This window comes from Prionailurus bengalensis, chromosome D1 (genome assembly GCF_016509475.1).
Source record: "Prionailurus bengalensis isolate Pbe53 chromosome D1, Fcat_Pben_1.1_paternal_pri, whole genome shotgun sequence".
Taxonomy (NCBI): domain Eukaryota; kingdom Metazoa; phylum Chordata; class Mammalia; order Carnivora; family Felidae; genus Prionailurus; species Prionailurus bengalensis.
Window position 1 is genome coordinate 15174718 of NC_057346.1, and position 19287 is coordinate 15194004.

At 50.3% G+C, this 19287-nt stretch overlaps 1 protein-coding gene across 9 annotated transcripts in view; it reads left to right on the top strand.

The window, feature by feature from the left end:
• CEP164 (centrosomal protein 164) overlaps nt 1-9197 on the top strand; it is a 67961-nt gene extending 58764 nt beyond the window's left edge. For 7 of the 9 annotated variants that reach the window (XM_043579437.1, XM_043579441.1, XM_043579442.1 and 4 more), the window contains 13 exons: nt 248-391; nt 838-921; nt 1067-1135; nt 1476-1651; nt 2034-2160; nt 2428-2495; nt 2948-3155; nt 3972-4079; nt 4660-4774; nt 5256-5597; nt 6745-6811; nt 7638-7760; nt 7915-9197. In XM_043579437.1, coding sequence (XP_043435372.1) covers nt 248-391; nt 838-921; nt 1067-1135; nt 1476-1651; nt 2034-2160; nt 2428-2495; nt 2948-3155; nt 3972-4079; nt 4660-4774; nt 5256-5597; nt 6745-6811; nt 7638-7760; nt 7915-8011 — 1728 coding nt within the window. In that variant the 3' untranslated portion in view covers nt 8012-9197. The remainder of the gene's footprint in view (nt 1-247; nt 392-837; nt 922-1066; nt 1136-1475; nt 1652-2033; nt 2161-2427; nt 2496-2947; nt 3156-3971; nt 4080-4659; nt 4775-5255; nt 5598-6744; nt 6812-7637; nt 7761-7914) is intronic. The other 2 variants (XM_043579439.1, XM_043579444.1) reach the window with 1 other exon arrangement.
• Nucleotides 9198-19287: the final 10090 nt, after the last annotated feature.

Consider the following 19287-nt stretch of genomic DNA (forward strand, 5'->3'; position numbering starts at 1 on the left):
AGGAAGCTGCACATGGAGGGACAGCAGGAGAGGCAGACTCCCCGGATGGGGCGGGGGTCCTCCTAATGGCATCCGCGGCAGAGAGTGGTGCGGGCTTTCTGGGGGATGAGAGCGGTGTTCTCCCTGAAGAGCCAACCCCAGGGAGCTGATGGGGTCTCTGACCTTGCTGACCCGAGGCTGTGGGGCGGGGGGCGGGGGGGGGGGGAACGCTGCGGTTTCCCCGCCCACAGCCTCACCTTCTGGGCAGGAAAGGAAGCAGCGGGCTGAACTCCTGGGACACCTGACCTGTGAGCTGGAGCGCCTTCGAAGGTCACACGAGCGTGAACTAGAGGCTGTGAGGCAGACGCAGGATAGGCAGCTGGAGGACTTACGGCGGCGGCACCGGGAGCAGGTAGGGGCTCTGGGCTGCCACTGGGGACTGGGGAGGGTGAACCCACTCTGATACCTCTGTGCAGGAGGAGGAGCGCTGGAGGCAGGCATCTGTGGCAGCAGCGGATCTGAGCCTTGACAGCTTCTGGAGTGGGGGGTCTCATGGCGATCCCCAAGCCAGGGCATGTTAGTGCCTTCGTCTTCCAGGCCAGGGCCCATCCCCAGGGTTAGAGGAGGTCAGCCCCCCTGGGGGTTTGGGGTTGGCACCTTTGCCTCTCCTTGCCCCCCGTAGGAAGAAACAAGGTGTGGCGCTTTCCCGGGAGCCTGCAAGGGCAAATGGGAGGAGGCCCGAGCCCAGCTTGGAGGGCGTGCTATGGAATCTGGCTCCGGGACTCCCTCCTGCACCCCCAGCTAATGCCTTGCGCTCTTTCTGCACTTATATCTTTCACTCCGCCTATTTCTGTGCAGGAAAGGAAACTCCAAAATTTAGAGGTGGAACTGGAAACCAGAACCAAAGATGTCAAGGCCCGATTGGCTCAGCTGGACATCCAGGTGAGAGAGCAGGAGTTGAGGACAGGATCTCCAGGTGCCCTTGACCGTGGCGTCATAGCTCCCATAGGAGAGCCTGGGTCCTCCTGCCCCTTAGACCTGGGGCCCGGGGATGGCCAAGGGTCCCATGTCCTTCCCTCCCCCACAGGAGGAGACTGCCCGAGTGGAGAGGCAGCAGCTCCTTGAAGTGCAGAGGCAGGTGGCGCTGGAGAGCGAGGTGTGTCCACCTGTCTCGTCCTCCCTCCTCTCTCCCCCATTCCTTCTCCCTTCCCTTCTCTCCCTCTTGCCCCACATCCCACCTTGTGGTCACCTGATCTGTCCAGGTCATTAGGGTCCCCAACTATGGTGGCAGCATCCCGCAGATAGCCCTGCCGTGTGGGGTCCTGAGTGGACCCCAGGGTTGGGGCTGTGGAGGGCGGATGGAGCCTGCACGGCTCCTGACAGTGGGCACAGCGACCACCCTCTCCCCGCCGTGCTCCTCGGGTTTCCCTGTCCTCTTGCTCCCTGCCTTTGCCCCACGTGGCTCTAGGTGCTTCTAGCTTTTCTTCTGCCCCCAGGAAGCCACAGCCAACCATCATCACCTGGAGGAGGCAAAGAAGGAGCACACCCATCTGTTGGAGACAAACCAGCAGCTCCGAAGAATTCTCGATGAGCTTCGGGCCCACAAGTTGGAGCTAGAGTCCCAGGTGGATGTGCTGCAGACCCAGAGGCGGAGGCTGCAGAAACAAGTCAGGTGGGGTGGGCACCCTGTACTTGGCCACTCCTGCTGCCTCTCGCCTGCCCTCTGACGCTCCTGGGCCCTGTCTGCTCAGTTGAGCCGCAGGGGTGGAGCCTGGCAGAGGGGCTTTTGCTGCATTTTGTAGGGAGTGGGGGCTCAGAGGCTGTGAACAGCTGTTGTGGGGGGCGGGGGGTGGGTGGCGGTCCCTGGTTCTACTGGTCATGGCCCAGCCCTGCCTCCGGGGCTTTGATGGAAGTGAAGGGATGGAGACGGTCCTGCTGTCTCCCTGAGATGGGGGCTTGACGCCCACACTAGCAGTCCTGACGGTGTGCCACCTATCCTGTTCCATCATGGGAGCCTGCCTCTCCCCCACCCCCAATCCCCTTTCCCATCACAGCGACCTGGAGGCTGAAACTCAGAGGAAGCAGGAGGTGTTGAATGAGCTGGCAGCTAAGGAGAGCAATGCCTCCTCACGTGTTGAGCCAGATCTCCACATTGAGGACCTGAGGAAATCCCTTGGGACAGTGAGTTCTCTGTGCCTTGCAAGGGACAGGGTGGCCGGGCCGGGGCTCCAGGAGGGGGTCTGGCTCCGCTCTATATGCAACCTCGGTCTCCGGGCCTTGTTGTTCCTAGTCCCCCATCCCCGCTGGTCCGACGGTAACTGTAAGCGGGCAGTGCGCAGCAGCTGGCGGAGCCATTTCTGTGTCCGGGCCCTTGGGAGGGGCTCGGGGGTCCCTTGAGCTGGCAGTGTGTCTAATATTCAGTGGGTCTTTTCTACTGTGTGTTCTTAGAACCAGACCAAAGAGGTATCCTCTTCTCTCCCCCAGAGCAAGGAGGAGACCGACTTATCCTTGGACAGGTGAGTCCTGATAGCCTTAGTTTGGGTCCAGCATTTGCTGAAGGGGGGCCTTCACAGATCTGGGGCTAACTGAAATGAGGTGGCTGTGGTCACCGGTGGGGCTTGGGTCCAGGGACCAAGGGAATCCCTTTGGCCAGCCCAGAAGGTGCCCTTGGGGCCATTGATACCGCCTGCTGGCATCTGCTGCTTTCTGGTTGAGGGTCAGGCTGATGGGAGTGTCTGGCCATCTGTCTGGAGGCCCCCGGCCCCCTCCCTTTCAGAGACAGGGCAGGACGACTCTGCAGCATGCCGCACACTGTAGGTATCTAATGGCGGCATCCACTCACTGCCCAGCCCGGCATAGTCTGTGCTCCCCTCGAGCCTCTGCTGGGGAAGTGGTCTAGTGACCCACAGCAGGAGGTTCTCGGAGCGTTCGCTTCCCTGTCCAACCCCTCTGCCCTGGCCTCCCACAGCGTCCGACACTACCTCTCTGCCGAGGGGCTAGCCCTCCGCAGTGCCAAGGAGTTCCTGGCGCGGCAGACGCGCTCCATGCGGAGGCGGCAGACGGCTCTGAAAGCCGCCCAGCAGCACTGGCGCCAGGAGCTGGCCGGCGCTCAGGAAGCCGCCCAAGATCCACCGGGCACCAAGGCCCTGGAAGACGTGCGCAAGGACTTGGAGGAGGTCAGGAGCTTCGAGGGGACCCTGCCAGTCCTGGGGGACGCGGGGCAACATCCACCTTTGGTGGATTTGGTGGATTTTGGGGACTCCACGACAGTGGCCACGCAGGCCCTGGGGTCACCGGATGAGTCTTTTAGGGAGATGGGGCAGGTGATGCAGGTTGTCTGTCTCCACGACGATGAAAGCACCTTACGTTTGCATGTCGATATGCACGTGCAGAATGCTTTCTCCAGTGGCCATTTGCTCTTCATGTGACCGTAGATGATACGCAAAGTAGTGGCTACTCTCATTTTATAGATGAGAAGTACAAGTCAGGTTTTTAAAACTTCACAGCCAGTGCTTTGCTTGTCCATTCCATCACATTAAAGACTCGGTTCCTAAGTGAATCTTTGGAGCACCCTGGGCAGAAGACTGAACTGCTTCTCTGACGCCCTACTTTCCAATGAAAAGAGAGAAACTTCATTGTTACTCTGTGTTAGGATCACAGATCTCTGGGCCATCAAGAGGGGTCTTGGCAGAAGCTCCCTTAGCGTTGTGTGGGTGCTCAGAGCTGGCGAGGGGCAGGCTTCCCCGGGGCGTCTGCATGCAGCCCCCGGCCCTGTCCTTGCTCTGCTCAGTGCTGATAGGGGCGTTGGAGCATGTCAGGGACCCCTTGGGAGTGTGTCAGGTGCGGGCACAGCGCTAAGCATGTAACACGCACTGTCTCGTTTCATTCTCACGACCTCATGAAAGCTAGTATTTCTCAGGTGAATTTGTAGGTGGGCCTCCCGCATCCGCGCGTAGCCCCATTTGCGTCCTTCCCCTTGTCTCTGGCTGCAGGAGACCCGGCACCTGGATGAGATGAAGTCGGCCATGCGGAAGGGCCACGACCTGCTGAAGAAGAAAGAGGAGAAGCTGAATCAGCTGGAGTCCTCTCTTCTGGAAGAGGTGCGGCCCCGTGGCCACGGCCGCCTCCCGCCGTTCCTGGGATGTGGTTGGGTTCTTTGGTCTCTTGCCTCGGGGTGCTGGGCCTTTGGGGCTCCCGAGCTGGTGAAAAGGGCAGCGGCTTCGACTTTGCATTTGTTGAACAGATCTGTGCCGGGGGGGCGGTCCCGAGCAGACCCAGAGCGTCTTGCTGCAGGTTCTTGAGAGAGAGACTGGCCCCTCCCCTGCCCTCCCCCTGCCATGGTTCCTGAGGAAAAGTGTGCCCCTCGTGTTAGGAATGGACGTACTTAGTGGCCTGGTCGACTTTCCCCCGGATGCCAGAGGTGTGGGTGAGGCAGGAGGGAAGCCTGGGTGAACAGACCCTGTAGGGGGAGTTTGCCAGGGAGAAGGGGCTGTGGTCCCAGCTGCCTGTGTTTCAGGCCGTTGTGACCTTTTAGCCTCCACCTCCCTCCCCCTGTGATGCAAGACAGCCTGTGCCAGAACCTGGGGTCCCAGAGAGCCCCCAAACCTCAACACGTCGCAAGAGCGGTGGGCAGAGCGCACAGGGCAGGGGTCAGGACTAACTATTGCTTGTATCTCTCAGGCCCCAGATGAGGACATTCTGAGAGGCGCCCCCCACAAGAAGGTGGTGACCTTTGACCTCAGCGACACTGAAGACATGAGCAGCGCAAGTTCTGAATCCTGCCCCCTGCCTCACCGTGAGTGGTGGCATCAGCCCAGAGGGGGACCACAGTATCCATGGAGAGGGAGGGGCTTGGGGGCCTGAGGGGCAGCCCCCCTCCCTCAGCTTGGTGTGCGCAGGCCTCTGGGAGCCAGGGTCTGGGGCAGGTACTCAGGGTTGGTCAGGAGGAGGGACCCCGTCGGGGTTTGCCAGCACCCAGGGCAGAAAGAATCAGGGGCCCCCTGACTGTGCAGAGACCTTCCAGCGCCACCTTCTGGGAGGGGTTCTCTCTGCTGCTCTGGTCTGCAAAGGGGCAGAGGGCCGTCTCCTGTTCCTTCCTTGCCCACACCCTGGAAGGCTTTTTCCCCTGGCCAGCTTCCGCTCTGCACCTTCTGGACCACGGAAGCCCTGCCGTCCCCCTTGTTTCCCATGAGCCGAGGGGCTGTGGTCGGGCAGACGGGGCGTACGGGGTGAGGAGGGGCCGTTCTGGGCCCTGAGGTCGAGTCCCTGCCTTTCAGTCAACCTGACCACAAGTGCCACCTTCCCCAACAAGATCTACTACTTGAGCAGCTCGCTGCAGCGCATCAGCAGCCAGCTGAATGGTGTCCTCAGCATGCTGGGCAGCCTCAACCCGCAGCCGCCACTGCCTCTCTTCACTTCCACGCCAGCGCACGTCCTGCCCCGGGCCGCTGGGAGCACCTCCATTCCTGCCTGCCCCTCCCGGCTCTCACCCTCGCCGCTGGCTACACCCTCATCCACCCAGTGGGCCTGGGACCCGGGGCTGGGCCCCAGGCTCTCCTCCTCCGCGGCTCAAACAGTGGATGACTTCCTGGTGGAGAAGTGGCGCAAATATTTTCCAGGTAAGCCTCCCTCCCTCCCTCCTCTGCCTGCCCCTTGCCACCCCCAGCTTTGGCATGGTCTGTTGATTACGGCCGTGGGTCACCTTGCGGCCACAGGCTCTGTGGGTCATGATGATTTACTGGAGCCTTTTAAAAAATTTTTTTTAATGTTGATTTTTTTATTTATTTATTTTTTTTATTTTTTTAATTTTTTTTTCCACGTTTATTTATTTTTGGGACAGAGAGAGACAGAGCATGAACGGGGGAGGGGCAGAGAGAGAGGGAGACACAGAATCGGAAACAGGCTCCAGGCTCTGAGCCATCAGCCCAGAGCCCGACGCGGGGCTCGAACTCTCAGACCGCGAGATCGTGACCTGGCTGAAGTCGGACGCTTAACCGACTGCGCCACCCAGGCGCCCCAATGTTGATTTTTGAGAGACACACACACACACACACACACACACACAGGTGAGTGGGGGAGGGGCAGAGAGAAAGAGGAAGACACAGAATCCGAAGCAGGCTCCAGTCTTTGAGCTGTCAGCACAGAGCCTGATGCAAGGCTCGAGCTCATGAACTGAGAGATCATGACCGGAGCTGAAGTCAGACGCTTAACTGACTGAGCCACCCAGGCGCCTCTGATTGGAGCCTTTCTGATGGGATCCAGAGCTCAGCAGAACCTCAGAGCTCCTCCTCCTCATCACTATAATAGATGCCATCTTGTACACTGTATGATGGGCCGGCAGGAGTCTAATAACGCTCTGAGGTAGTATTAATTTATTCCCACTTTACAGATGAGAACACTAACTCAGGTTAAGGCAGATGTTTCAGGGTACCCGGGGAGTAAGTAACACACTGGGTCTTGACCCCATGTTTCTCCGACTTCAAGATTCTGCTCCTTACCGCTTGGCCATCCAGCTTCCCAGTGCTTCTGGGCCGGAGGCGGGCGGTGCTCACCTGGTCTCTCAGTCCTGCCGAAGAATGTGAAAAGCAGATTAAGTTTTAGAAATAATAGGACAATTCCTATCATCTGTCTCTCCCCTGCAACCACTGAAACTGGCCCTGTTTTTGTGTGTTTGTGCGAGGCAGGAGGTGCCGATGAGCCGGGAGGCAGCCTGCTGGGGCTGCTTTCCAGTGCCCGTTTCTGAACGATTTGCCCCCACTTTTCCAGCTGGAGTACCATTCCTCAGCACCGGCCCTGCCCCCCTGGAGAACAGGCTGGGTTATGTGTCGGCCAGGTAAGCGTCCTTCTGGGCTCAGGGTGAACCACACAGCCCTGCTGCTTTGCTGTGCCTCCCGCCAGGGGAGAACTCTGGTCATGGAGAGCGAGCCTGGACGGGCCTCCAAGTCACGCAGTTGCCCGGGTCTGAGGTGCCTCTCCACGCTGAGAGAAAAGGCCAAAACACTGGGGTCCCGTGGCAGCTGTCCTCACCTGGCTTGGCTCTGTGAAGAAGCTGCCTGGTAGCATCTCTGCAGGGAGAAATCAGCCCCTGTGGGGACCCTGCTCCTTCCCCAGGCCCCTCCTGCCCTTGAGTGTGGCTTTTGTCTTTGCCATCAAGCTCGTTGTCTGCTTCATGGGCTCCTTTCTTCCCTCAGCCCTGCTGAGCAACATCTGGCACGAGAGGGGCACCCAGTGGGAAGGACAGATGGGCAATTATTTAAACCTGTTGTTAACTTCCCATTCATCTTCTGCCTTGCCAAGTTGTCCTCTGCGTCCCCACCCCACAGGCCCCCAACCCTAAGCACTGTCATTTACCCTTTGGCCCGCTTGGGAGCTGAGGCTGGGTGGGTATTTGAGTCAAGAGAGGGGAAAGCTTTGGCTGCTCAGAGTGACCGGGACCAGGCTGATGTCAGGAGTGTTCACCAGAGGAGGAGCTCACCACTGCCTCTCTGGGGACCTGATGCTCGCCCTCCCCGAGGGGCATTCTCCCCAGCAGAGGAAGCTTTGAGCTGCTAAAGCAGGCAGAGGCTGGCGTGTCGAGGGGAGGAGGGAGAAGTGCTGGCCTGTGGGCTGTTCCACACAGCCCCTTCCTCCCCTCCCCACGCTGTCCTCCTCCTTCCCAGCGAGCAGCTGCGGCTCCTGCAGCGGGCCCATCCCCAGGTCTCCGAGGTGGGCAGCACCGACGTCCAGCGCCTGATCGAGGCTAACCGAAAGTGGCTACAGCGTTACAAGAATGACCCCAAGTCGTATCCTTTGACTGGTCCCTGAGCCTTGCTCCGTTCCTGCTGTAGCTGCTAGGATAGCTGGGCCCCGGGGGTCCAAGGACGGCCCCGTTTGGCCTCTGGCCCTTCGCTGGACGCACTTAACTGACCGCGGAGTTTTCCTTCACCTCGCCGCCAGACGTCTCTTCTCTTCAGGGCCCAGGCTGGCAGCCTCTTCTGACTTCCTGCAGCTGGGCCTGGATGAGAACAACAGGCTGAAGGTGTATCACTACTGAGGCCCTGAGCCTCTCCTGCACCCAGACCAAGTGCCTGAGGAGCTGCCTGTGCTTTCTTCCTTCTGAGAAAGCATCGTCCTCCCCCGTTTGCCAGCTTCCCCACTCAGAGGAGCCACGGGGGCCGGAAACCGTGAGCTGCCCCCCTGAGACCATGTCTCTCAGGCTGCAAAGTGTGAACTTCTGTGAGCTCCTGTGTGGAAGAGGAACACTGGTGGGGGGGGGGGGTCATCGGCCCCAAGGGCCCCTCCAGGGGAGGAGGAGGGATTAAAGGAGTTGCCTTCCAAGGGCCTCCCTTGGGAGCGCAGTTGATCCCTTGGACCCGCAGGGCACTCAGTGCTGGGACGCCTGTGGTTCTGTGGGTGTGGTCCTTAATTTACCAGAACAAAGCTTCCCCACCCCCCGCATGTCTGTACCTTTCGGACCAGGCTCTAATACCTCAGCATCATAGACATCAGACCTCTTTCTTTTTTTAAATGTCTCCTTTCTTGAGCACTTGGTCTCTCCTTTTGACTATCTCAGGATCGGGCCCAGAGCCCTGCCAGAGGTTGCTGGAAGCTGTCCCTCCTCCACCCCCAGCCCCTGGAAGCTCTGCTGCTCATCCTCTCTCTCCTGGGACTCGACTGTCCTCAGGAGGGCTCCCTTCCCTCCGGCTCCTCCCCAGAGCCCTCCCTGCTAGAGTCTCAGGGTCGCAAGCACACAACTTTCAAGAAGCCACCAAGCCATACAAAAAGTCTGGTATGGCTTCTGGTCCTCATCTTGGTTTTCTCTTCTTGTTTCTACCCCCGCCAGCCTTCCTCGGAGCTGGGAGGCTGCACCTGGCATTGGCAGTGAGGATTCTGAGCTCCCTGCAGCCCCCGCTTCCCAACAGAGGGGATGTACTCTGACATCTGTCCCACTGTTAAATAAAATGCCCCCGTTTGTCTCGAAAGCTATGGGGTAGCCCTTGCCTCTCTCCTGTATAGACACCAAATTTCTGCCAGCCCTCCGTGCATTTGTCAGGGACTAAGAAACTGTTTACTCCTCCCACGTGCTTTGTAGGCATCAGTCTGCCATGGGGGAAAAAAGTCTGTTTTGTTGTTTAGCTCATTCTGTGTGCTTCGGGGCTAGCTCACGTGTTATAACCAACTCTGGTGACAAGCCTGTATTTTCTACATCAATTAAATCTCTGCAGGCCCATTTGCTACAAGGCAGTTGTGTGAATGTCTCCTCTTTGAAGGCCTTTGCCTCCTTGCTCTTCAAGAATGAAGGAAGGAAAAATTAACATTCACAGACCACTTCCGAGGTATCTAATCTAATCACGGCAAACCTGTAATGTAGGTGTAATGGTTGAACCGAAGGCTCAGAGACCTGGAGGAGCCCAAGGTCCTCCATGAAATGGCGGAGAGCCCTCACGCCCCGAGCTCCCAGTCCTGCTGCATTGGGAAGCCTCAGGAAGTGCTGACAGTCTCCATCTCTCCCTTCCCCCTCTCCCTACTCTGCCCCCTCCCAGCTGGAGACTCATTGTGCCATTTCCCAGAGGCCACTTGGCATTGTTTTCTCCATGCAGACAAATGAAAACTAAGCCCCCTGAAGTCCTAAGCTGGCAAAGTCGGGTGGGTTTTGTTTTCTGCTCCAGTGGTGTGAGCAGCCTACATAGTTTTGGGTGTGTAGCAACAAAATTGCTAGGAGAACCAATTGAGAAGTCTGTGTTTCATGGATTTGCATAAGAAAACCAACCGAAAGACAAAACAGCCTCCTCTGTGTCCCAGTGTTCTTGCTGCTCTGATGAAGGGACCGAGAAAAGATGGTAACATTTGTTAACTACCTTCTATGTGCAGGTGCTTTTCAAATATTATCTCATTCAACCCTCTTAACCCATGAAGTTGATATTATTTTATAGATGAGGAACTTTGGGCTCAGAGTTTAAATGACTACCGCTCAAGGTCAGGATTTGAACCTAGATAGACACGTCTCTAAAAGCTGAGGTGTGTTCAATCTGCTCCCTTAAATCAGCACCTTCTGTCCTCCTGACTCACACAACAGTCCTGGTCCCCTTGGTCTGAAGACCTGAGTCCCAGGGAGGGAGTGGGGTCTAGCTGGGTGGGGCAAATGCCCCCGGGCCAAGGATTACAGAAGGACTTTTTGAGAAGACTCCAAAACTGTCCCATCTCTCCCCTTAGAGAATGTAGCTGAGGAGTCTCAAACGATAGACCTTTATAACTAAATGGAACCTTGTAGATGACTATGTGTGAGTTACCCAAAGTTACAGTCAGTGTGTGGGAGAGGCGGGACCAGAACCTGAGTCCTGACTCCCAGCCTGGGGCTTCAGGAAAGAGTGTTTTTAAAGGGATCTGTATTTTGAATAGGCTCTAAGTTCACATGGCTCAGTATTCAAAAGAGGTGAATGTCAGTCCACCCTTGGGCCAGTCTTGTCCTTGGAAGTTCCTTCTGGACATTGTATGCAAATACAAGAAAAGAAGGGACAGTGTTTTGGTTTTCTTCCTTTAACTGGTGGGGTAAAGGTCATTCCTAACCTGGGATCAGACACTCTCCTAAAGCTCTTTTGTGAGATGTTCACGGACTGTTTTCTTAAGGGAGCAGCGTTGGGAAGGGTAGCCCTCCTGCTGTGAGGAGACTTCACACAGAATGGCAGCCCCTGGAGTGGAGAAAGAACCCTGGCCTCAGGACCCCTGGGTTCACCCTGGGCTCTGACACCTGCAAGCCATGTGACCTGAAAAAGTCCTTTCTAGGCCTATGTCTCCCCTGGTTAAAAGCTCAAAGCCTAAACCCACATTTTAGAGAAGAAGCAGGGTGACCTCCTCGGGTGGGGGAGCTGCTCTCATCCAGAGGGAGGCTGGAAAGCCCCCAGTGGCCCAAGGTAGGCTCTGGTGGGGAAGGGGACTGATGTGGGTTTCCAGTCCCACCACCAGCTTTTTTTGGCGGGGAGGTCCTGGGGAAGTGGTGATTAACAAATGGAGTCCTGCTATCACCAGTGTCCGAAGAATCGGAAAGTCCCTTTGTTCCTCCTTTCCCCTTGCATCTCCTACCTCCTCCACTGAATTTGCCATCTCTAGCAGAAATGTTACACAGAGGGCCCAACAAAGGGCAGTAGAACACTGTTTGCCCTGATGGAGGAGAGGGATGCCTGCTCTTGGGAGGTAGGAAGCAGAGGGACAGTGTGAGGTGTTCCACTGTCACTATCAAAAGCAGACGGGACGTGAGTCAGAGAAGGGTTCCCGTGTTGTCTTGTCTGTGCCTCAATTGTCACGTCTGTAGAATGGGATGAATTGTAGTACCTATCCCATAAAGTGGTTGAGAGGATTAAGGAAGTTAATCCCTAGAAAGTCCTCAAAACAGTGCTTATCACATAGTAAGAGCAGTAACGTCACCCAGATGGTAACATAGGTCATTCCTGAATTCATTCCCCTTCATAAGAACCACTAACAACTATTGATGAACGAGACACCACTGAGAGAATCTGAGAACACAGGGCTGAGGCTGAAGCGCCCCCCTGCGGCACAGAGACCGAGGCAGATTGCATTGGAAGTGTGAGAGAAGTGGCTCTGTGCTGACTTGGCCTTGCCTTTCCCCGGGCCAGTAGAGCCCCACAGAGAGGTCCCCTTAAGCCTGCGGTTCCTCCTGAGGGACAAGAGTTCAGAGTAGACATCCAGCGCCACCGCCAGCATCGTGGGTCGCTTTGTGGGAGCCCCTACCGTGGTTTCACCCCAAGGGGATTGCAAGGGAATCTGCAACATAAGTGGGGAGGGACTTCCAACGACCAGCACTTGGATTTTGGCCAACCATGTTTGTGCTTGGAGGGCCCAAGTATGGTCTCAACCAGTGGCTTTACTCATCTGCAAAACCAAGGCAGTGGTACGTGCTGACCAGGACTGGGTAGGGTGCAGGCCTACCTGATCCGGGTCCTCAAATGAGTTTGTAGGCTCTGTAGCCTGCTCTGCCCGCACCCAGGCAGAAGAGCTGGGTCGTAGCCCCACCAACTGTGGAGTGTGGCTCCCAGTCAGTCCCTCTTGACCAGAAAGCCAGTTTGGGAAGATTTGAGAGTTGCCGGAAGGGGGCCTTCCAAGTCCCACTGAGGCTGGACATCCCAATCATGGCCCCACTTGTTACGGAGCATGGTCCTTGGCTAACCCAGCATCACTTGAGCCAAGAGGCAACCGTAGAACTGACCACCCCTAGAGTAAAGCCAGGGGCCCTGTTTGATGGGGGAATTCGACTCAAGACCACCAAGAGCCTTCATGGCCCTGGAGCTGCTTCTCCCACTGCACCTCAACAGAGAAACGAATTCATAGTCCCACGTATAATTGAATACAGCCATCAGCCCACCTGACCAAGGAGCCTTACCAAAACACAGAGGAAGCTGCATAGTCCACCCACTGTTTACAGTGGCACTTGAACAGAAAGCAGAGCCTATGGCTTTCCCTATCTGCAGAGCAAAATTGGTGGCTTCATCTGATCAGAATATTCAGTGCACACTCTCGCCTGATTTGAGTCCCCAAACCGTGAGCCATGCAGACCCTGGGTTCTGTCTTGCTGCCCAGCCAGGGCAGGAAAGCTAATTCATAGTCTCACCTACTGCTAAGTATAGTACCCAGTTCTAGTAAGCCTGATTAGAGAATTCAGGCAACCATGGAGCTCATCCTACAGCCTCACTTGGACACGGGAACAAACCGGCAGTCCTATCTAGCTGTTTTCAGCCAGTGGTGTATGTACCACCTTTGGCCTCAGAGCTTAAAGAGTTGCCTTGTCCAAAAACAGACCCTAAGAGGAGACTTCACATGCCGAAGTCACTACCAGCAGACCTGTCCAGAAGCCCAAACTGAGCTGACTTGTGAAATACTGTCTCTGCCAAAGCAAACCTGCAAAGTCTGGAAGAAGAGACCACTTACTCAAATGCAGATACCAACATAAGGAATCAAGGATCATGAAAAATCAGACAAATGTGATACCACTAAAGGAAACTAATAAAGCTTAATAACTTACCCTACAGAAATAGAGATCTATGCACTGTCAAAGAATTCAGAAGAATCCTTTGAAGGAATTTAATAGTCTATAAGAATATCCAGACGACTAAATAAAACTAGGAAAACAATTCATGAACAAAACGAGAAGTTCAACAAAGAAACATAAACCATCAAACCCAAACAGAAATCCTAGAGCTGGAAAAATACAATCACCACACTGAAGAATTCAGTTAAAGCTTCAAAAGTGGATCCAACCAGGCAGAAGAAAAGAATCAGCGACCTGGAAGGTAGGACGTTTGAAATTATCCAGTCAGAGGAGCGAAAAGAAAAAAGAATAAAAAAGAGTGAAGAAAACCTGTGGGGGTTATTAGGATATAATGAAAAGAAATAACATTCACATTATGGGAATTCCAGAAGAGAAAGGTCCAGAAACTGTATTTAAAGCAATAATGGCTGAAAAGTTCCTAAACCTGGGGAAAAAAATAGACCTCCAGATCCAAGAGGTCCAAAGGACCCCAAATAGGAACCCAAACAGGGCTACACCGAGACACATTATAAATTACTAAAAGTGAAACATAAAATTTTAAAAGCAGCAAGGTATATACAAGTGACCTTCCATAAGACTTGCAGATTTCTCAACAAAATTTTTAGGCCAGAAGAGAACTGGATGGTATATTCAAAACATTGAAAGGGAAAAATTGTGAACCTGAAATACTGTAACCAATAAAGCCGTTCTTCACAAATCAAGTAGGGATAAAGACTTTCCCTTATGAAAATTGAGATAATTCATCACCGATAGACTTGCCTAACAAGTGGAAATAAAAGGACACTAGTATCATAAAAACATACGGCAGTGTAAAATTCAGTGATAGTGGTAAATATGTAGTCAAATTTAGATTCTGTAATATGGTAATGGTGGTGAATAATTAACTTTTAAACCCTAGTTGTGGGTGAACAACAGAGTTCTGGTCCAGGATGGCAATGTTGGAAGACCCTGAACCCACCTCCTCCAGGGACGCAACAAATCGACACCTATTTATAGAGCAATTCCTTTTGAAGAAGAACCAAGGGCTGACTAAACAGCTTCTTCAAAACGAGAGAGAGACCATATAGGAATGGCAAGAGAGGAGACACAGTTACAAAGGGAGCCCCCAATCCCTATGTTGTGAACTGCAAAGGGGAGGGATAGGACTGAAGGACCTGGAGCAGATTCATCTGCCCTGAGGCACAGAAAAAAAAAAAGCCACAGTTTAAAAGGGCAACTGGAATAAAGGAACCACCCCTACAACCCTGCCAAATGGCTGGGGAGCTATTGGATCTCTCCTTGGGTGGGGAGGGGCTTGTGATACCAGTGTATACATTCCCTCTCAATCTTGATAGCATGGATGGGAGCAAGATCTAAATGGCCTACCGCTGCAGCAAGCACCAGGGCCCTGGCCCACACTTAGCCCCAGCCATCCTACCAAGGTGGCCCCAGTGTACCACACACCAGGACACCTGTGATCAGTGCTCACTACAGCTCTAGCCATTGCACCAAAGTTACATTGGCACAAAGCATCCAAGAACACTCCAGGCCTGTAGCATTTCAGCACCAGTTGCCCTGAGAGGTCACCCTCTGTGCTCATCACCTGGGACATCCTGCCACTTCAGCTTCATCCCCTGTCCTCCCAGGGTCCCCTCTCTGCAGAGAGCTCCAGAACCTCCCTGACCTGTACCTACTTCAACTACAGTTGTCCTGTCAGGTCTCTTCTTGCACAGCCTATGACCACTTCAGCTCTGGCCATCCCACCAGTGCAGTCCCAGCACAAGTGCCCCAGAATCCCCAGCCTATACTGGTCCCAGTGGCAGCCAGCCAGAGTCACCATGCACACAGTCTACACAGGAACGACCACACACAGGACCATTCTTTCAAGTTTAGAAGTGGCTGTTCTACCTAATTCAGAAAGAAAAACAGAAAAGCAAAACGAGACAGGAATATGCTCCACATGAAAGAATAAGACAAAACCTCAGAAACAACCCTAAATGAAACAGATAAGCAATGTTTAAGGAGTCATAAGGAGTTTAAGGTCATGATCATAAAGATCATATCAGACTGGAGAGAAGGGTGGAATAACACAGAACTGTAACAGCAAGATAGAAAATACATTAAAAAAAAAAAGAACCAATCAGAGTTGAAGAATACAATCACAGAAATGAAAAGTACACTAGAGGTAAATCAATGTTAGATTAGTGGAGGTACAAGAATGGATCAGTAATCTGGAAGGCAGGATAATGGAAAGCGCCCAAGTTGAACATCACAAAGAAAAAAAAGTTAAGGTAAGGTTAAGGGATGTCTTGGACAACATCAAGCAAACCAACATTTGCATTATCAGGGTCTCAGAAAAAGAAAGAGAAGGGCAGAACACTGATTTGAAGAAATAATAGCTGAAAACTTCCCTAGCCTGGAGAAGGAAGCAGACATCCAAGTTCAGGAAGAACAGAGTTGCAGACAAGATGAACCCAAGGAGATCCATACCATGACATATAATAATTAAGATTTCAAAGGTTAAAGATGAAGAATTTTAAAAGCAAGAGAGAAACAAAAAGTACATATAAGGGAAACTCCATAAGGCCATCAGCTGATTTTACAGCACAAACTTTGTAGGTCAGAAGGAAGTGGCATGATATATTCAAAGTGCGGAAAGGAAATGACCTACAACCAAGGATACTCTACTTAGCAAGGTTATTCAGAATTGCAGGAGAGACCTTTTTCCAGACAAAAGTTAAAGGAGTTCCTCATCACTAACCTGGCCTTACAAGAAATGTTAGAGGGATTTCTTTAACTGGAAAAGACAAGACCATAATTAGAAGAAAATTATGAATTAAAAGATATAAATATGATAATATATGTATAAAATGTAGAGGGATGATTAAAGTTTTTTTTATAATGTGTTCAAACTTAAATGACCAACTTAATACAGACTACTGTATATCTAGGATGTTATATATGCATGTCATAGTAACCACAAAATGAAAAACTGTAATAGTTACACAAAAAATAAACAGAAAGGATTCAAGCATAACACTAAAGAAAATAATCAATTACAAGGGAAGAGAGCAAGAGAAGACACAGGAACAGAGAAAAACGACACAAGAAGCAATTAACAAGATGTAAATAAGTAGATACATATCAATAATTACTTTTTAGTTTTTTAAAGATTTTGTTTTTAAATAATTTCTACACCCAATGTGGCACTCAAACCCACAACCCCAAGATCAAGAGTTGCATGCTCCACTGACCAAGCCGCCAGGTGCCCCAATAATTAAATGTAAATGGTCTAAATGTTCCAATCAAAAGACATAGGGTGGCAGAATGGATTTAAAAAAATAAGCCCCCTATATATGCTGCCTACAACCATTTCAGACCCAAAGACACACAGACTGAGAGCAAAAGAATGGAAGAAGATATTCCATGCAAATGGAATTGAGGGGAAAAAAAAAAAGCTGGGTAGCATTCTTATATCAGACAAAATAGTCTTTAAAACACAGACTGGGGGCGCCTGGGTGGTGCAGTCGGTTAAGCGTCCGACTTCAGTCAGGTCACGATCTCGCGGTTCATGAGTTCGAGCCCCGCGTCAGGCTCTGGGCTGATGGCTCAGAGCCTGGAGCGTGTTTCCTATTCTGTGTCTCCCTCTCTCTCGGCTCCTCCCCCATTCATGCTCTGTCTCTCTCTGTCGCAAAAATAAATAAACGCTGAAAAAAAAAATTAAAAAAAAATAAATAAAACACAGACTGTAATAAGAGACATAGAAGGGCATACATACAATTAGAGGGTCAATCGAACAAGATCCAAAAATTGTAAATATCTGCCCCAAATTGTAGTACCTAAAGCAAATAGTCACAGACAAAAAGGGAGAAATGGACACTAATACAATAATAGTAGGAAACTTTAACACACCACTTACATCAATGGCTAGATCATCCATGCAGAAAACTAATAAGGAAACTGTCTTTCAATGACACAGCAGACCAGATGGACTTAAGAGATATTTATAGAACATTCCATCTACAAACAACAAAATACACATTCTTTTCAAATTCACATGCAACACTCTCCAGGACAGATCACATGTTAGGCCACAAAACAAGTCTCAATAAATTGAAGAAGACTGAAATCAGATCATGCATATATTTTGACCATGAGGTTATGAAACTAGATACCAATCACAAGAAAACAATTGGAAAAAACACAAACACACGGAGACAAAACAGTATGCTACTAAAGAACCAATGTATCAACAAGAAATCAAAGAGGAAATTAAAAAATACATGAAGGCAAATGAAAGTGAAAACATAATGGTTCAAAATCTTTGTGATGCAGAGAAATTAGTAGTTTTAAGAAACAAATTTATAGCAATACAGGACTACCAAAAAAAAAAAATCTCAATTAAACAATGTAAGCTTATATCTAAAAGGATCTAGAAAAAGAACAATTAAAGCCCAATCTTAGAAGAAGGAAGGAAATGAAGATCAGAGTAGAAATGAATACAATAGAGTAAAAAAAAAAATAGGAAAGATAAATGAAACTGAGAGTTGGTTCTTTGAAAAGATAACCAAAATTGATAAGCCTTTAGCTAGATTCATCAAGAAAAAAATAAAGAGGACCCTGGTAAATAAAATCAGAAATGAAAGAGAAGTAACAGCTTACACCACAGAAATACAATAGATTATAAGAAACAACTACAAGAAATTATATGCCAACAAATTGGAACTAGAAGAAATGGATAAATTCCTAGAAACATACAACTTCCTAAAACTGAATCAGGAAGAAATAGAAAAACAGAATGGATAAATTATTAGTAATGAAACTGAATTGGTAATCAAAAAACTCCCAACAAACAAAAGTTCAGGAACAGATGAATATACAGATGAATTCTGTCAAAAATTTAAAGAAGAGTTATTACCTATTCTTCTCAAACTATTCCAAAAAAGAAGAGGAAGGAAAGCTTCCAAATATATCCTATAAGGCTAGCATTACCCTGATACCAAAATCCGACAAGGTTACTGAAAGAAAGAAAAGATAGGAAGTAAACTATAGGCCAATATTTCTTTAAAAAATTTTTTTTAATGTTTATTTATTTTTGAGAGCGGCAGAGACAGAGTGTCAGTGGGGCAGGGGCAGAGAGAAAGGGAGACAGAATCTGGGGCAGACTCCAGGTTCTGAGCAAGCTGTCAGCACAGAGCCTGACTCAGGGCTTGAACCCACAAACTGTGAGATCATGACCTGAGCTGAAGTTGGACGCTTAACCAACTGAGCTATCCAAGTGCCCCTATAGGCCAATATTTCTGACAAACAGATGCAACAATCCTCAACAAAAAAGGTTAGTGAACTGCATTCACAGTACATTGAAAGGATCATTCATCAAGTGAAATTTATTGTGGGGAATGCAAGGATTGTTCAATATTTGCAAATCTATCAATGTGATACACCAAATTAACAAAACAAAGGTAAAAATCATATGATCACCTCAAAAGATCCATAAAAAGCATTTGGCAAAAATCAACATTGTTTCATGACCAAAACTCTCAACAAAGTCAATTTAGAGGGAACATACCTTAATATAATAAAGACCATTTATGAAGAAACCACAGCTAACATACTCAATGGGAAAAAACAAATGAGAGCTTTCCTTTTAAGACCAGCTTTCCCACTAAGAACAAGACAAGGATATTCACACTAGCCACTTTTATTCAATGTATTACTAGAAGTCCTAGCCACAGCAATCAGATAAGAAAAAAGAAATGAAGCATCAAAATTGGTAAGAAAGAAATTAAACTGTCACTATTTGCACATGATGTAATACTATGCATAGAAAACCCTAAAACTCCACCAAAAACTATTAGAAGTAATACATGAATTCAGCAATGTTGCAGTATACAAAATTAATACACAGAAATGGGTTGAATTTATATACACTAACAATGAAGTGCACAAAGTGAAATTAAGAAAAACAATTTCACTTACAATTGAACTGAAAGGAATAAAATACGTAGGAATAAACTTGACCAAGGAGGGGAAAGACCTATATCCTGAAAAAATATAAAATATTGATGAAAGAAATTGAAGATGGCACAAATGGAAAGGTATTCCATACTCATGAATTGGGAGGATATTGTTAAAATGCCCTTATTACCCCAAATTATCTATAGATTCAATGCAATCCCCATCAAAATGCCAACAGCATTTTTCATAGTACTGACACAAATAATACTAAAATTTGTATACAGACCCAAAATAGCCAAAGCAATCTTGAGAAAGAACAAAGCTGGGGGTAG